Raw genomic sequence first — 16,765 nt, forward strand, 5'->3', positions numbered from 1 at the left:
AATCCAAAATGTTCCCACATCGTTACGGTGGCGTTGAGCTTTGGAACTAATTCCATGAATTAACTGTGCAGCCACGGGCCTGCTGTCAAAAAACTAGCTTTTATGTACACGAGTACCAGTCAGACCGAGTGTCTCCACACTTCACTATATCTGAATTGTTTAATCTGTGTGCTTTCAAGTGACAGCAATGTTTTCTTCATCCTAAATGATTGCGCACCTGAATGTATCCTCTCTTTTTTTTTGCTGCTCCATTTAGAAATTACAATGCATATGCGACCAAATAGACCTGTCTTGTCAGAAAAATAGATAAACAAATCAAGATCATATGCCAGACTTCCAGCACCATGACAGAGTACTGAACTGTCGGTCTGCATCCTAAAAGGCAGACTGATTGTACTTTATGCATCCCTGTTAATTTTTGTGCATCTCAGATGCGGGACGCACATCACGAGATCCCTGTTATATATGTATCATGAAATTTATTAGAAATGAGAAAAAAACCCGTTGAGAATATATTAATATAAAATACTGAATAAAGTAATAATAACTTGACTTATCATTGAGTAATTAATAAACCATGATTGATCATTATTAGTTGATTAATTAGACATAAAAATGTAATTTGAATGCAAAGAGATATGTGCTTAGACTCAATAATAAATAGGGGTCATATAGAGTCTATATTTAAGAAAAAAATTAAGACTTAGTTGAAAAAGAATCTTTAATTCCCCATGACTTTTAGTTTAACAAAAGTACCCATTTCATGGCCTAGTGGACAAAGCAAGGGACATAAGTGCATAAGTTTGGTGTGGAACAACCTGAGAAACCTGACCTTTTTTATTCTTATTGTGTTCAACGGACAAAAACATACAATAATGCCAACAATGTAAACAAAATGTATCCTATAAATAGTTCTCTGATAATATCGTAGCATAGATATTTAATGAAACCTAACTTTCCCAAAACAAGCTGCCAGCTTTTATCAGGTACTCCTTGCATTGCTTTTGGGCTCACTGACTCCCATAGCACCCCTGAGTTTGATGGCATTCTATTCACAAGGCTATTGATTTCCACAACAGCCTGACTTGCTATGGAATTCTGTAATGTATACACCTTTTAATCTGCTTGGCCTCAGTCCTCATGGCTTGGATGCCTGATAAAAGTTGGATTGTATTTCCCCCCTTTTGCAACGGGACGCCAGCGTGATGTCCTCACCCTGCCAGTTGGTTGAGCGTGTCGATGTATACGTTGTTTACGCAGGGCGCGGGCTCCCACGCAATCCGCTGCAGGAAGGACGGCAACTGGACGGGATCGTTCCGCCTCTGCCCCAACAGCAAGGGCCAGTGTTCGCTACCTCAAAACCTGCATTACAGCCTTCAGTACTCATGCAGGCGAGGACATAGCATAGGTGGGTAGGCATTAATGGATCATATTTCTTCATACTGACAAACTGTTTTACCAGTATTTTCACATTTGTTCGCAGTGATGTTTCAAAGCAAAGCAAAGCAAAGCAAAGCAAAGAGGATGACATTATTACTTAAGTCTGTCAGGTTGTCTACAAGTGCTTGCATGGTAGGCTTAGCTTCAGCAGTTTTCATAGACATTTACCCAGTGCCATTCATGTTCGAAAAGCAATGGTGGTCAAAATTTAAAAAAAATTATTTCGAAGCAGCGACAGATTCCCTATAGTTCCCTTTCTTGGTTCTCATGCGCCCTACCAATTTAGTCCTTCTTAGTCATGGTGGTAAACCACCCGAGGTCTGAGAAAAAAAAACCCTCCTCTCACCCCAAACAGTTCCTGGTAACATTCTAGGATCAAAATACAGTTATCGAATGAAAACAACCACCAGGCATAGTATAATAATTTAGTGATCATGTCCAACTGATTTTTGATTACATGGGTCATGAAGCAATTGAGGCAAAAGGAAGTGCACTACTAGCAGCAACCAGCAGAGGTGCTGTTCCTTCTGCCTTGACTTGTTTGTGGATAGAAGAACGTCATCGCGCGTATTTTGTTTTATGGCTTTTTATTTTCAATTTTAAAAATTGATGTACTTTGAACTAAAGATCTTCATGGAAATAATATATATTCAGCCATGTAAGATTAATGAACATTTACATTTGTCTAAATTTATCTAATCAAATGCAAATTACTAAAAAAAAAAAAAAAAAAGCTTGGGAAACCTTATTCTGGGACAGGGGTGCCCAATGTTTCAATGTTACAAGTTGATCACTGAGGCAGTTTTGGTCAATTGTGTGACGCATGCTATGCATGTCTGCCTATCATCCATCTCGTCTTTTGATTCCGTTGAGGCCAGTATGTCGATCGCATGCGTCGATTGACTGACAATTGGTTTGCTCAATCCTAGCCTCTTCTGACATGTGTCACTGCGCTTGCATACGTAAATGTGCATTCTAGCAAGCTGGCCTCCTATTTACCGTCTGTCTATGCTTTCTCTACGGCAGTCGTGGCAATTCGCACCCCCTGTGGATAGATAATGAGAGGATGGTGGCTTGAAAAGTAGATCTCAGGGCAAAAATGTGTGGGCACCCGTGTCCTTTTATGTCTCAAGTTTGAAATACGTTTAAGTGTAAATAGAAAGGTATCGTGATTGACTTTGATTTCCCGTCATGTGCAGGTGAGGAGTGTGAGCTAACATGCAGGGAAAGCAACAACGACGTGGTGATCCTCCCTAGCAACATGACAGTGGATAGCGTACTCAAAGAGCACTGGAGGAACCCGCACAAGGTCAAGGTACGTTGGACGAGTTTGCCCGCTTCACTGTTGTGACAGACGCACTTGACAAGGGCCTGCGATCCACAACTCTCCTTTAAGGAATTTCCCATCTGGTGTCGACATCCTTGGTCGGTCGGTCGCATTTTGAAAAAGGCCGACGTGTGCTCGCCTTTCATCTTCCGCCGCAACCTAATGTTTTGGTTCCAAACATGGCAACCCCTCAGACATTTTTCAGAACACGGTGCTAGCGTCTAGCATATTCCTGTTGAGGCGAGTGCTATTTTTGGGATGCGCAGACAAGTCACACCTGTGCAAATGTTCCATCAATTTACCCTGTGTTTGTTATGCTGGGATAAATTACACAATAAGAGCCAAAGTTAGCTATCAGGGTTAGGGATTACGAGTTAGGGTTCTGTGTTGGGGTTAGGGTTAGATTAGGTGTTAAATTATTTTTTAGGGTGAGGGATTCAGAATTAGGATTTTGTGTTGAGAGTTAGGGGAAAGAGCTCAAATGAGGCGCACAGGACACTGCTGTAGAAAAAATTAACACTGTGTGTTTGTGTGCTTTCTTTCCTGCAACCACTTTTGTTTGCATTTAGAGTCACGCTGAGTCAGCAAATGGGAAGGGCCGCGAGGACATTAAATGATCTGTTTTTCTTGGATGTGCGTAATTGATATGATTTTTGCTCGGTGGTAAAGTGAGAGTACTGCTTGTGCTCTTGGAGGGCGCCGTAATGGATTGCATACAAGTAAGCCTGTAAAGCGATAGCGGTCGTGTGCGAGTTCCAGGATGTCGAGTTGGAAAAGATCAGCATTTGAATTGTTTGTTCCCTTAGCAGAAAGGATATGGGTTCATTTTTATTACTTTTATATGAGAGTTGCCCTAAAGTCGTGGAATTGTGACAAGGGCATCTAATGGAAGTGTTTTGATCTTTTCCCTTGCTATTTTACTGATGCCATTGCAGAAGGGTATTGACAATGGCCAAAAACAGGGGAAAAGCATAATCAACAGGAAATTGAAGTTTTTGTGATGGAGGGAAGCACAGCACACATCTCTGTCCTGATAAGTACAGCATGGATAAAGGTGTAATAATAAAACACAAAATCTTATAAAATCATGGGACTTTCCCGAAAATGTGAGTAAAAATTAGAGTACACTCAAAAATGTGTTGAGCGCCCATGCCCGAGATCAATCAATATGCCAGCCATTTTGGTTTGGAGACGCAATTTTGGGCCGATTCCAGCCCTTGTGCTTAAATAAACACATACGAGCAAATTCACTCAAATGAGGCAGAGTCAGGAGTAGGTGTCCTAGACAGATGGATGATGCTAAATTGTTGAGCTTTTTTGCCTCCATAGGAGGTGGAGCATGACGTTTGTTCGATGGTGATCTCAAGGGCTCAACAAGAAAACAGGGGGTGCCAAGGCTCCTTTCATTGCTGTTCACAGCTTTCATTTTAGTTGTACTGCTTTGTTTAACCTTATTTTACAGCAGTTTACTTTCTTTGACAATTGTATGCCTGTGAAACACTAGCCCCTTTTGTGACAGTTAATAAAACAGTTTATGACATTGCAATTACATTTTTTTTTAAAAGGCGCACACGTGCCCATTGGATGGAACATCTCATACCATCTTGAAAAAAAATAAAGAATCCATTTTAGCAAACTGAACATTCAATTTTGTTCTGCTTGAGAGGTTCACATTGCCCGCCTTATAAGTGATGATGATTTATTGCTTTAAACCAGTTGCAGTTCAGTTCTGACCCACTTAGACAGCCCGCCTCTTTCTCTTGTCCCTGTGTCACTAATGAGTCTGCGGCCCACCCCAAGCACCCGCCTTCCCCTTTATCAGCAAAATTAGCCTGTCGGGCTTCCAGCAGAATTAGTCATTTTCTATATGACATTACGTCGTCTAAGGTGGCGCTGAGATGGAGATCTATTTTTATGTGGTATGAGTGCCCCGGGAGGCTCGGAGTGGGTGAGGATCACATGCATAGTGCGGGGTGAAGCCAGGCAACCATCATGGATTATCATGATTTACGGCCCTGCTGAGAGAGGAGAAAGGAGAGAGAGAGAGAGAGAGAGAGAGAGAGAGAGAGAGAGAGAGAGAGAGAGAGGAGGCGAAGGATTTCTGGATGACATCATTGCAAAGCAACAAGAACAAGCGGAAAGTACAGTAGGTGCAAAAAGTTTCAGCTCCCGAATGGATTAAGGTGCTCCATCTCGCACTGCGTGGCTACTCGTAGGCCCCGCATTTTGCCGTACGCACCTCTTCTTCTATCTTCCATCTCTCTCCATCGCATTGATTTGCTGACAGTGTTGAAATGACAAATAGTGTAGCTTTTCTTTGTGGCCACAAAGGAAAACCGTGTCAACTCTCAGAGATAAAGGCACACAGGGGGTGTTGTTATTTGGAGGTATTATTTGAGGTGAGACAGTTATTTTGTCCCGCTGGGATGTGTTAGATTTATAGTGGTCTGACCTGCTGTGAGAACAGCATACTGTTTTATCTGGAACAGTTTGTGCGTTTATAACAACACTCCACATCTTCATGATATTTCCGTTTTCTTTGACTGACACAATGAAACTTTTTCTCCAAGTGTCAAAAGGTGCACGCAAGTGTGAAGAATTACACTTGAGACCATCTTCAGTTATGTGGTGACAGTTTATTTGACAGCAATTAGGGATGCTTTCAATTGGACTGCTGTGAACTTCACCTTTACAGATACCATGTCCCTCTTAGCAGGTGATGTGTCATAAAGATAAACATGGATATCTATTATGTTGCCTTTTTTTAGTACTCTTTTCCATATGAAGTTGTGTAGTTATTCATTCATTCATCCTTAATCATTTTTCATTTGCCATTTTTCTGCCATGTGACTGATTTAAAGAGACCGACCAAACACTTGGTGGACACACACACAAATACCAACAGTAATACGTGTATCCACACACACTTTCCCATTCCACGCACACCTCCCATGAGCTGCATTTTTAAGGACAAGCTCTGTGGGATAGGATTCCACGCATTCTGTGAAGATATTTGAGAACATTGCGCTCTTTACCTTTGCGTACACAGTTTCCCCCTCTCCTGCTCTCGTTCTTGTTGACCTCGAAGCGCCCTGCCGGACCCCTCCACCCTTATGACTGATTTGGTTATGTGAAAAAATGTTCAGGTTATACTGTATGTTGTTAAAACGGATTGTTTTCACTTGTGTTTTGAGGTAGGCGTGGGTCACTGTAAATCAAAGGCAGCCAGCAATATGAAAAGACTGCATGAGTAACACATGAGACCTCTTAAAAGAACCCTTGTATCACGGCATACATCGATAAATGTGTCTTGACATTGAGTGTTTGGGGGGGACAAAAAAGAAATATTGACTGTTCTTTATTGTTTCTGTTCTTAGCTTAATTAATTCCACCTGTCTTCACAATCTGTTTTACAGAGTATTGTCTGTACAATGGGACTGAAATGGTATCCACACCCAGAATTGCTCCACTGCTTCAAAGGATGTGAGGTATGACAATGTGCTATTCGTAGATCAAAAGATTTAAAAAGAAAAAAGGTCTCTTTCATCACGTTTCAGCAAATTTTATTTCAGGAAAAAAAACAAAAAAACAACCAATAGTTTACCAATCATTCAGACTTGGCCAAACAGTTTAAATTGAGTCATCAGAACTTTGGGTATAAGGAACCCCCACTTTTCAGCGTCACATATATTTTCAAGCAAATGGATCATAAATTTGAAGAAAAAAAGGTTTGTTCTAATTGTTTTTTTTTTATTTGGAAAATATTGTTATACAAGTTGCACATCATTGTATTTCACATATTTATTTAAAAATAGAGAGAAAGGAAGAAAGAAAAGAGTTCCAATTCTGAAAGAAATCATTTTCACAGATTTCTTGTAGATTTTTTTTTTCATCCAAAATTTATATTTTATTTCATTTCACTTGGAAATAATGTTCAACATTTGTGTGAAAAATAGAGTCCGTTTTTATAAACAATTCGTTCCATGGAAAACATGGTCCATATATATATATATATATATATATATATATATATATATAAAATTTATTTTTTTTAATACACCGTGTAAAATAGTTTTTAAAACCCTAACCTAGGGGTCTATGGGTCAGGGTTCTGATTTTCAACATATGTGGTACAAAAAAATGGATGGATTTTGAAAAGAATTAAACTGACCTAAAATATGATGAGAAATGGGGTCAAATGCTTTCATCTAAAAATTATTTTCACATAAATTAAGCTAAAATCATTAAATAAGTTCCAAAAATCTTTGTGTTTCATTCATTGGATTCAAAAAAGTTTTAATATTTTAATGACTGTCAAATTCAATTAAAATATACAGTAGCAGTATCCCCCCTCTGTGTGCCCTTCTGCCCTATTCATTACAATTATGTTTGCACTTTTCTTTTTGCGCCTAAGTGATAATTGCCAAAGTTTGAGTTTGTTTCGTAAAATTCAACAAAAAAAGTCACCAGCTATTTTAAGTTTTATTGGCTCCGCAGACCACACTGGTTGAGTGACAATACAAAATCAATGTTTTTTATTTTTATTTTGCCTTCAAACTTCACTTACCGGGGGTGAAGTCTAGTTGACTTAAATCCAGACAGCCGGTCATTACCGTGGAGTCCACAGCTTTTAAAATCTTTATCTTATTTGTACGTCAAACGCTGCCTGTCCTTTGCAAATTTTGCATTCACAGAAGAATTCCCCTCCACTGTATGCAAGAATTATATGATGTGCGCACTTTAGACCAATTGGATATCCTGATTGTTAACTCAAGTGGAAAAGGTCGGGCTAACCCTATAAATCTCTTCATTGGAGTTTTTTTTTTTTTCTCCCTGTAGTGAATAGTTTAGTGCGCTCTTGGTCAGATTTATGATTCTGGTCAACCGAGGGCCAAAAAAACAACAACAACAAAAAAAATATAAAATGATGAAGCATGTAAAAGGCCATGTATTGTACAGGGAAACTACCATTTCAACAAAAACCATATCATTGTGACAATACTGAATATGAGTGTGGTTTTTCGTTTGATTTTTTTTTTTTTTAACGCAGCCATTCATGGGAGACAACTACTGTGATGCAGTAAACAATCGAGCCTTCTGTAACTACGATGGAGGAGACTGCTGCCAATCCACTGTCAAGACAAAGAAGGTTAGACGCACTACTGTACTGCACATGAACTCAATTTCCTTTTTTTTTTTTAAAAAAAAAAAGATTACATGTTACCATTGGCAAGCCTTTACCACTGTAAATAATTCAGAGTACTTGTGGAAGATAAATATATTTGGAAGCAATAGGTTAAAAGAGAACTGTTATACTCATAAATCCTCATCCTGGAATCCCACTAGAGTCATTTTGCCTTATTGATGGTTGCCAAAACTCATTATCAATACCATACTGGTACTTTAAGAAGCCTCTGAGTTCATACCCTGTCTGCAGCAAAAGTTCACTTTTGGTCCCATGGGTATGGTTTGGAACGCTAAATCCTGATCTCAACTTCTTTCCACTGCAGGGTGTGTAAGGGGAGATGACGCTAGTCTCCTCTTCTACCAGCTACGTCAATTGTGTGACATCATAGCAAAGAGACATGGCGTAACTTGCCGATAAATCCGAAAGACTACTAAATCACACTTGATCGATTATCGTCTTTTGCAATGTTTGATATCAGAAAGAGAAAATTGCGTACAATTCCACACTAAACTGTAACATCCTGAAACATGGAGAGGTGCCTCATACCATGCCATCAGTTGCGAGGTGAGTGCACTGACTGTTGACCTAAAAGTCCAGACTACTAAATACAGGCCATGTAGAATTACACTGGTAATTCTGAATTCTTGGTCGAAATAGCAACCTACCAAAATTAAACCGGTTACAATAGTCATCCTGATTTAACAGGAACAACATCCATTTCTGGCTGTCATCACACTTAAGCCCACAGGAATGCTCGACAAAAATACTTGAACCTGATCTTTTCTGTTGAGTCCTCCACAGTACCACAGTCTATCCATGCATTTTGACATTGATTTTCACCAATGGGGTCATGGGTGAGCTGACTTTTGCTGAGAGGCAGGCCACACCCTGGACTGATCGGCAGCCGAGTGTAGAGCACATGGAGACAAACAGCTCTTCACACTTGGGGTCGCACCAATGGACAATTACATAGATGTTTTGGAATGTGGGAGGAAGCTGGAGAAAACCCATGTCAGCAGGGGGAAAACATGCATACATACTAATTCTTCACCATATCTACCAGCAGATGTTCCTCTTTTTCTTCTTCTCCCGAGTAAAACCCAAAGGAAAAGATAGCACACAGAGAGATACAGGTAATCCTTCCGTACTGGCAAAAATAAGGTCTGCTGGACTTTTTGGTGCAAACAATCATCAGGGTACCACTGTATCAAACTTGAATCTTAAAAACAGTCAATAATTCTGAACATATGTTGGGATCAGCGATTCAAGGGTCCCATTTGACTTTAAGCTGGTGAACTGAATTGGTTTGTAGCTGTGGGCTTAGCATTCTGACCTGTGAACATTCCTTTGCATTCCATGTTATTCCCCGCATTCATAAACACTTTGATATTTTCTCAACATTTAGGCAGTTGTTAACGTTTTTCCAGTTGGCTTCAAATGGCAATGTGCTTGATTCTTGTGGTAGCACAGCTCTGTAGTGTAGCAACAGGCTTTGCCTGGATCACACTTAGCAGTCGTTGGCAAATGGCATGATTGAAAGTGTAGTTTAGCTTCTGCGCTGTAACATCTGCTCCTCCGGTTTGGCCTATTCTTCTGAATCTGGCGAGGGTCTTTAGTTGTACTCCTGGCATATCCATCTGTATGTCTGGCTGCATTTATACAGCAGCCTATGCGTCTCCCAGGATATTTCACTGTGTCTGAGTGGGAAGCCTCTTTATTGCTTCTGGTGAAGGGTTAGGATGTACAAGGAACATCTTGGACTTTTCCAGTGATACAATTGAATATCTTGGGACTACTTCCGGTCCACTTTCACATTTCATTTTAGCTGTGCACTAATAATCCCCAACCACAAGCAACATTTTTGAGTGACTGCTTATTTATTGTTTTGGCATCAGAATGACCTAGGCATTAGCTTTGAAAGGAAATAAGGTTTGGAAACAGCCGTGATAACATACACGTTACTTTTCCAGAAGTGAAGAGAATTATGAAGGGCCTTGTTGCAAATGTTGTAAAGTTGAATGTAAAGATGCGCACTTGGATCGTAAGGGGCTAAAATTGTCGAGTTGATACATTTCAACCAGTGAGCGAAACACTGGATTCAGGCATACTGACACAGTGAGTTATTACCGCACAAGAACACAAGTTTGCATTTCCACATCATGCGCACAAGTATTCTATCTTGGCATCGGTTAAAAACAAGTCTGGATTGCTGTTTTTCTTCTTTCAAAAGAATGACATCTTGGAAAGTGTGCAACGGGTCACTTGATCACCCTTCAGAAGTGGATGCTATGCTAGGGTGACGAAGGCTTTGTTGAAGCGGGTTCATAGGGAAGGTAGGAAAATGAATTGACATTTTGGTAAAATACATCTATCTTAAAAAACTTTTGCTAAGTCCATGGAGTTTTCGGAAACAACGGGACACTTCCAGTGTCTGCACTCTCTGGAATACTGTTACCTGATATTTTGGGGAAAAAAACAAAAATACAGGATCTTTAGACGCAGGCAGAAAGCTGTACAATGCAAAAGATGGAAGCCCGAAAAGAACCACAGAGAAGCACCACATTTCCTGACAATAGAGGGCAATAACCAAGAGGCAATGATACAAAGGAGCTGGATAGCTCCCTATTTACAGTTCCTCAGAAAGATCAGAACAACAATTGAGCTCTACAAATACTGGACCAATTTTCATGCATCTTGGGCTGCACTCTTCCGCATTATCAGGGATCCTGCTTTTCACAAATCCAGCACAATGTTCCATGGTCATTTTCTTTATTTATTTTACAAATATCATTAAAAGTTTCCTGGAGGCATTGTTACGGTCTCTGAACAGTAGCCTTTAGCTGTTTGCTTAGCTCTTGCGGAGCCCTTCCTTCCTCTTGCAATCAGTGTGTGTGTGTGTGTGTGTGGGGTGGGTTAAAATGAAGTACGCCTCATTTAAAGGCCAAAACAAGCTGTAGAAAATATCTATGAAAAAGTTTTCAGACAGAACCAAACTATTGGCTCAAAGTGCACCTTCATTGAGATCGTGACATAACTTAAAAAATAGAGACAGTGCCAGCTGAATACAATTGCCAAGTCAAATATTTATATGTATATACCAAGTAGTATGCGTAATATATGCTGATGTACATTTGATTTTTCACTTAGAGGCAAATTTTTCGAGGACGTGGAAGAAGGCGAGTCGCCAGCAGAAGCATTACATGAGCACGAACGCCCCCATAAAGCGATTGGCTGGAAAACTATTGTGTGGCTCGGTCCAAGCCACTTTGTTTGATTTTTTTTTTTTTTCCTTAGTCAGCGCAGAGTCAGTATGGACAGCTAACAGATCATGAGGAAATATTCCTGGATTTGACAAAACATGTATTGGATTACAATTGCTGACTCCCCCTTTGAGTTCTGGATGACTTGTTGTGTATTATTACACCCCCAGGAGCTTTGAGGGTGCAAGGTCTAGCTTCATGTAAGGTCACTTCTGGATCTACCGTTAATAGTTGCAAGCTGTCAGTCGGATCTGGAGAGGCATTGAATGAGAGTAAGCAAACGTATGGAGTAATGGTGTTTGAGGCTTGTCTAAACCAGAAATACACCCCCCCTCTTTTTTTTTATGTCGACCCTTCCCCCACATCCTAATTTTGGACAAAATTCCTCTCTTGGATACATTGCGCAGTATGCAGAGGGCAGCAATTATATAGTTATATGGCTTGGCCCCTCTAAAACAACTTTTGCTAAATGAGACTATATGTTTTTCAGTCTGCTTTGGTGGTCGGCTCTTGAGTTCCCTCCCAGTCTCTCAGCACTGTTTACAGCTCTCCGTCTGGCACAGGAAAGCTCAATACGCGATTTGTAATGTGTCATGACTGATGTTTGTGTCCAAGCTGATGGTCCGCCATTGCCAGCACTGACCACCTCGCTTTCACTCTTGCTCACTGCTGCCGATTATGATTTAAACCAATTCATACATCTGAAGCTACAGGCAGAGATGTAATGAAGTGTCCATTTGAAATATATTTGCCCTCACTTATTTAATATGTCCAGTATGTAAGTGTCTGAGGTCAGAAGCCAAAGAAAGTATTCAGTAGTTGTGTTCCGCCAGTGGTATCCAGGGTTACTTTCCTCCCTTCTCATGTTATTGTCAGAATACTGCAATCCCCTGTAATTGACAACAATTTCATAAACAGCACCTCACCATAACTAACCCAAATACCAACTTCGGTGGCTGAGGGCATTTTAGTCGAACAGCATTTAGGGAGGGGTGTTTTTTTCCTCCACAGCTGAGCTAAGGTTGTTGCACACAAGTGAGGACACACTTGCCTCTGTTTGTTAGTGATTTTGGCAGTTTGTTGATGTTAAGTGCTAGCACTTATGTAGCCAAACCGTTATGAGCTGTTGTTTCTTTCTTTTTTTTTTTTTTTTTTTTTGGGGGGGGGGGGGCTGAGGCTGCCATTACTACATCCCAATTAGTTAAAATATTTCAGATTCTGATGCTGTTTTACACTTTAACCATTTGTCACATGTAAAGTTCTGAAGTTATAACACTTTCCTCTATACAGTACCAATTTAGCTCTACTTGTTTCCACTTGGCATGGTGTGGGAAGCTGAATTTTTCAACTTCAAAATAGTACAGCTGGCGAATTTGAAAACTGTGCAGCGTTAAAGGCATCATTTATAGTGGGACACAACCAAACACAATCTAATCGAGCAACAATGAAATACAATGACATCCCCTGTATTCTCCCTAATGTGACTATTGGTCGTGGTGAGGAGATATGTTTTATACCAGAAAAAGACTGAGGGCTGCTGCAGCATAGCCAAGACTGTGGACTGTGTCCCAAGCTAAGACAAATCAGTGTAATGTTATTGTGTTTTATTGTAGACATTTCTATGTATATATCCTCAATAGCTCCGTACAATATAGCTACAGTCCCCTGAAAAAGTATTTGCCCTCTTCCTGGTTTCCGTTTTTTTTTTTCTTTTTTTGCATATCTATCATGCAAAGATTTCAAATCATTAAACACACCCCAAGGAAATTCAAAATGCAGGTTTCAAATGACACTTCAGTTTATCAAGGCACAAAAAAAAAATCCAAACCTTTCTGACCTTTCTGATGCATCCTGCCACAATCCAAAGAAATTCAAGAAGTGAGAAATAAAATTAGATAGATATATGGGAAAGCTATTGGTTGTGCAGTAATTCACATATTGAGCAGCTCTCATTCATATTTTCCTATAAAGCTTTAAAGGAAACGTGTGAAGCAGTTTTTGTATTATTCCAACCAAAACCAATTAATGTGGCCCAGGAAAGTTTAAGTCATATTGACATGCTTACTATAGGTAATTTTGTAAATTCAAGGCAAAATACTTGATAATTACCTTCAGAGTTTGCTACCGAGGGACAGTTTTGGCTGTGGCTGGGAATATTTCCAGCAGTAGACTGGATGTATGGTTGGAAGGGTGGATTATCTGATGCATCCTGTGTCGACAGTTTATATTTAATTTATATTGCCTTCTGTCTATCATTGTAAACAATAAATTAAAGTCCTTGCAAGTGGAATAAATGAGATCTCTGAAAGGCAGCTAGGACGGTCTCCCTTACATTCCCTAAGATGTCAAGTTATGAACTTGTAAAGTGAATTTGTAGCTATTATTCCCCTTGAGAAGTATCCCACACGTAACACCCATTTCTGCTAGAAGACGACTTGGCTGCTTGCTACTGGATGTATGGATTGGTGGGTGGGTGAGTAAGCCATTGGCATTTATGTGTCTTGATTGGTGATTTAGTGGGTCTTGAGCAATTACCTTGCTGATTGACCGGCAATTAATCCAGACACCTGGAAATGTATTGTGACTGCATATGTTGGTTTGGCGCCCTTGACACTTTCCTTGCCTTACCCTTGAAATAGCATTTATGTCTGAAAATCCCCAAGCTCGGCAGTCAACAAGAGTCTAAAGCCACCTTTGATTAAGTCCAGTCAAGTTGGAGTACGAAACTGGCCTTACATACTTTCCACCCTCCAAGCAATGACTGACACACAAATAGTGAACCGACATGAGAGGGACACTGTGTTATTTTGACCTGTACCAGAGAAGGAAGGACGAGGCTCTGACAGGGTCAACAACCGCCAGAAGTTCTTTCATGTAGCACTTACTGGGTGTCCCTACACCCCACCCAAACCCCCAGACCTCTAGCCGTGGGATGTGGGGCCCTGGGCCCACATGCCCAGCCAGCCATTTTCCAGCTACCCTGAAAAGAGATCCTCAAGTCAGGGCCAGATGTGGCAGCTGGCCCCTGCCACCCTTAGGGTCAAGGTCAAAGCAAAACAGTTCAAATTTGTCACCCTCCTTCATTGGCAAGATATAGAGATAAACAGAATTGGCTTTGGATGGAAAGTGATGTGGAGTGAGGAAGAGGGAGGGAGTTGTGAATAGGCATAGAAAGATAAACCAAAGTGAGACACTAACTAAACTGAAGCAGGGAACTCTTGGCCTCTTAGAGGAACACACCTCACGCTGTTGACAGCTGTTTCTGATGTGTCTCCGCCCCCGGTTTTGTAAAAATCATCCCAAGCAGGCGTCGTTTTCTTAGGAGGTTCTAGGGCACTGCCCACTCTGTCCACCTGGCCCTCACATGAAGAACAGCCCGTACACACAAACAGCTTCTTTTACACACCACTTCAAAGGCGACCCGGCGTCAGCACTCATTCGCTTTGTTTAAACAGACCTTACTTATTCTCACAAGTAACAGCTGGGGTGCAATTTAAAATTAGGGTTCCTTAGGTAACAGCATCTACTCATCCAGCAGTGAACGTGCCGCAAACATTTATTTTTATACTGCATTACAGTACTCTTGATCCTCTCCTCTTGATAACATTTGTCTCTGATTTTTACCATATTTTTGTTGTGTGGCCCCAATAGTCTTTTACGCTCTCCTACCCAACCTAAGTCAGTTTCCATATTTCAAGCCAGTCAGCTTTCATTAATGACAACTAACCTAAAAACCACCCCAAATTTTTGTGTGTCAGCCTATATTAGTCTTATTTTAAATGTCCACATTGCATACTGTGAACCTTTGTACAAAAAGTTCACAGCCACTTAACCTCTAATACGAAAAAGTGATGCTGGCAGCAGACCCCCACAGATTGAAATGATAAGTAGCCAGGACGCCTTTTTTTTTTTTTGGATTACACCGACGTGCCCTTGGTCTGCTGTTTCGCTTTGCATGTCTTGGACCACATGTGTTGCTTGTTTAGTTGAGGACAAGGTGGACACACTTGGACACACGATATTCATAGAGCTCAAGATGGCCACGGCTGGTGTGATTTATCTGGTGACCGACTAGAACGATGGCTACTGATCTGATGGTTTCACATATTTTAACCAATGGACCTGTTTTTAAAGGAGAACAGCAACACCCATCTATTCATTTTCTACACCGCTTTTTAGTGTTGCGGGTGAGATGGCACTGATCCCAGCTTATTTGGGGCGAGAGGGAGGACACACCTTGGATGGGTCGTCAGTCAATCAGAGAGCACATATAAACAAACACACTGACACTCATCTTTAATGAATCTATTATGTATGTGTTGGGAATGTGGGGCAAAGCTGGAGTACCTACAGAAAACCCACAGAAGTGCAAAAATGTTCAAACAAGTTGTAAACCTTCTATACTTTCATTTATCAGGAGAATGTAGACAAAAATGTTGCACTTTGAGGACCGATTTGGTGACTTGACATGGCTCTACTCTGTGATTCGTGGTTTACCATTTGCAAAAGCAAGTACCACCAGGTACCATTGCTCGTAGGTGGAAGAGGTTCGAAACATAATGTACCAAGCCAATGCTGTATGGATAACTTAACTTTAATAACCGCCATATGACTGACACTAAGTTAGCATGTCTCCTTTGACCTGATGCCTTCATTGTGGACAATTTGGTGGGAAACTGAATGCAGGCTGATCAGTACCGCTCAGTGGAAAATCGGTATTGGAATGACAATGAGTGTTTGTTTTTTTCCCCCCTCTCCTGCTCAGGTGATTCCATTTCCCATGTCGTGTAACATACGGAACGAATGCTCCTGTAGGGATCCCAACGCCGTGGAGAACAAAAGGGAAGAGAATGTCCATTCCTTGGGGTGACCAAAACTACGCCAGAAGGGAAGGAAGAAGGGCCTCTGTTCACCTTCTCAAGACCCTTTGCTCCAACACCACACCCAGAGTGGATGAGGCGCTACCCCTGGAACCCCCTGCCAATCCTCCATTTTCCTGCACATGCTGCTTTAACAGGCATACCTCTTCATCCTCGCAACCCCTCTGCCTCCACATCATGGAATGATTGAAAATCGACGATGGGACTTATGAAACGCCACTGAAAGCTTCGTCCCTCAACTAAAAAGGAAAGTTGCCCCACAGAATCATCATCATCATGTAGCAGCATGAAGAGAATGATGAAAGATCCATAAAAAAAAAAACCCAAAAAAATGAAAAAGTTAACAAAAACTTAGTCAAGTTGAGGTACTGTAGCATGACTTTTGTTCAATGTCTAGTTTAGTGATCTAGATCAACAATTACATGATGGAAGTAATTCCAAATGTGCAAGTTTAGTGTGTGTGTGTGTGCGTGCATGCGAGCGGGGGAGGTGGCGGGTTGCTGGATCAGTTATTATAAATATGAAGGAAATGAAGACATGTTTCTCAGACACGTTTTGAAGATGAGGTTTTGGCATGAGTGGTCAGACATTCTGTATCTGTTTTAATTTCAGTCATGTGTTTCTTCATCGGCACATCAGAGGTTCGAACTCACTTGGTGGGGAACGATAT

General features: G+C 40.9%; 1 protein-coding gene across 1 annotated transcript in view; it reads left to right on the top strand.

The window, feature by feature from the left end:
- The window catches only part of pappaa (pregnancy-associated plasma protein A, pappalysin 1a), a 101,850-nt gene extending 85,503 nt beyond the window's left edge, over positions 1-16,347 (top strand). Inside the window, exons 18-22 of the mRNA XM_061801408.1 lie at positions 1,261-1,408; positions 2,640-2,755; positions 6,184-6,255; positions 7,818-7,916; positions 15,981-16,347. Coding sequence (XP_061657392.1) covers positions 1,261-1,408; positions 2,640-2,755; positions 6,184-6,255; positions 7,818-7,916; positions 15,981-16,085 — 540 coding nt within the window. The 3' untranslated portion in view covers positions 16,086-16,347. The remainder of the gene's footprint in view (positions 1-1,260; positions 1,409-2,639; positions 2,756-6,183; positions 6,256-7,817; positions 7,917-15,980) is intronic.
- Positions 16,348-16,765: the final 418 nt, after the last annotated feature.

This window comes from Syngnathoides biaculeatus, chromosome 17, assembly GCF_019802595.1.
Source record: "Syngnathoides biaculeatus isolate LvHL_M chromosome 17, ASM1980259v1, whole genome shotgun sequence".
NCBI classification, from domain to species: Eukaryota; Metazoa; Chordata; class Actinopteri; order Syngnathiformes; family Syngnathidae; genus Syngnathoides; species Syngnathoides biaculeatus.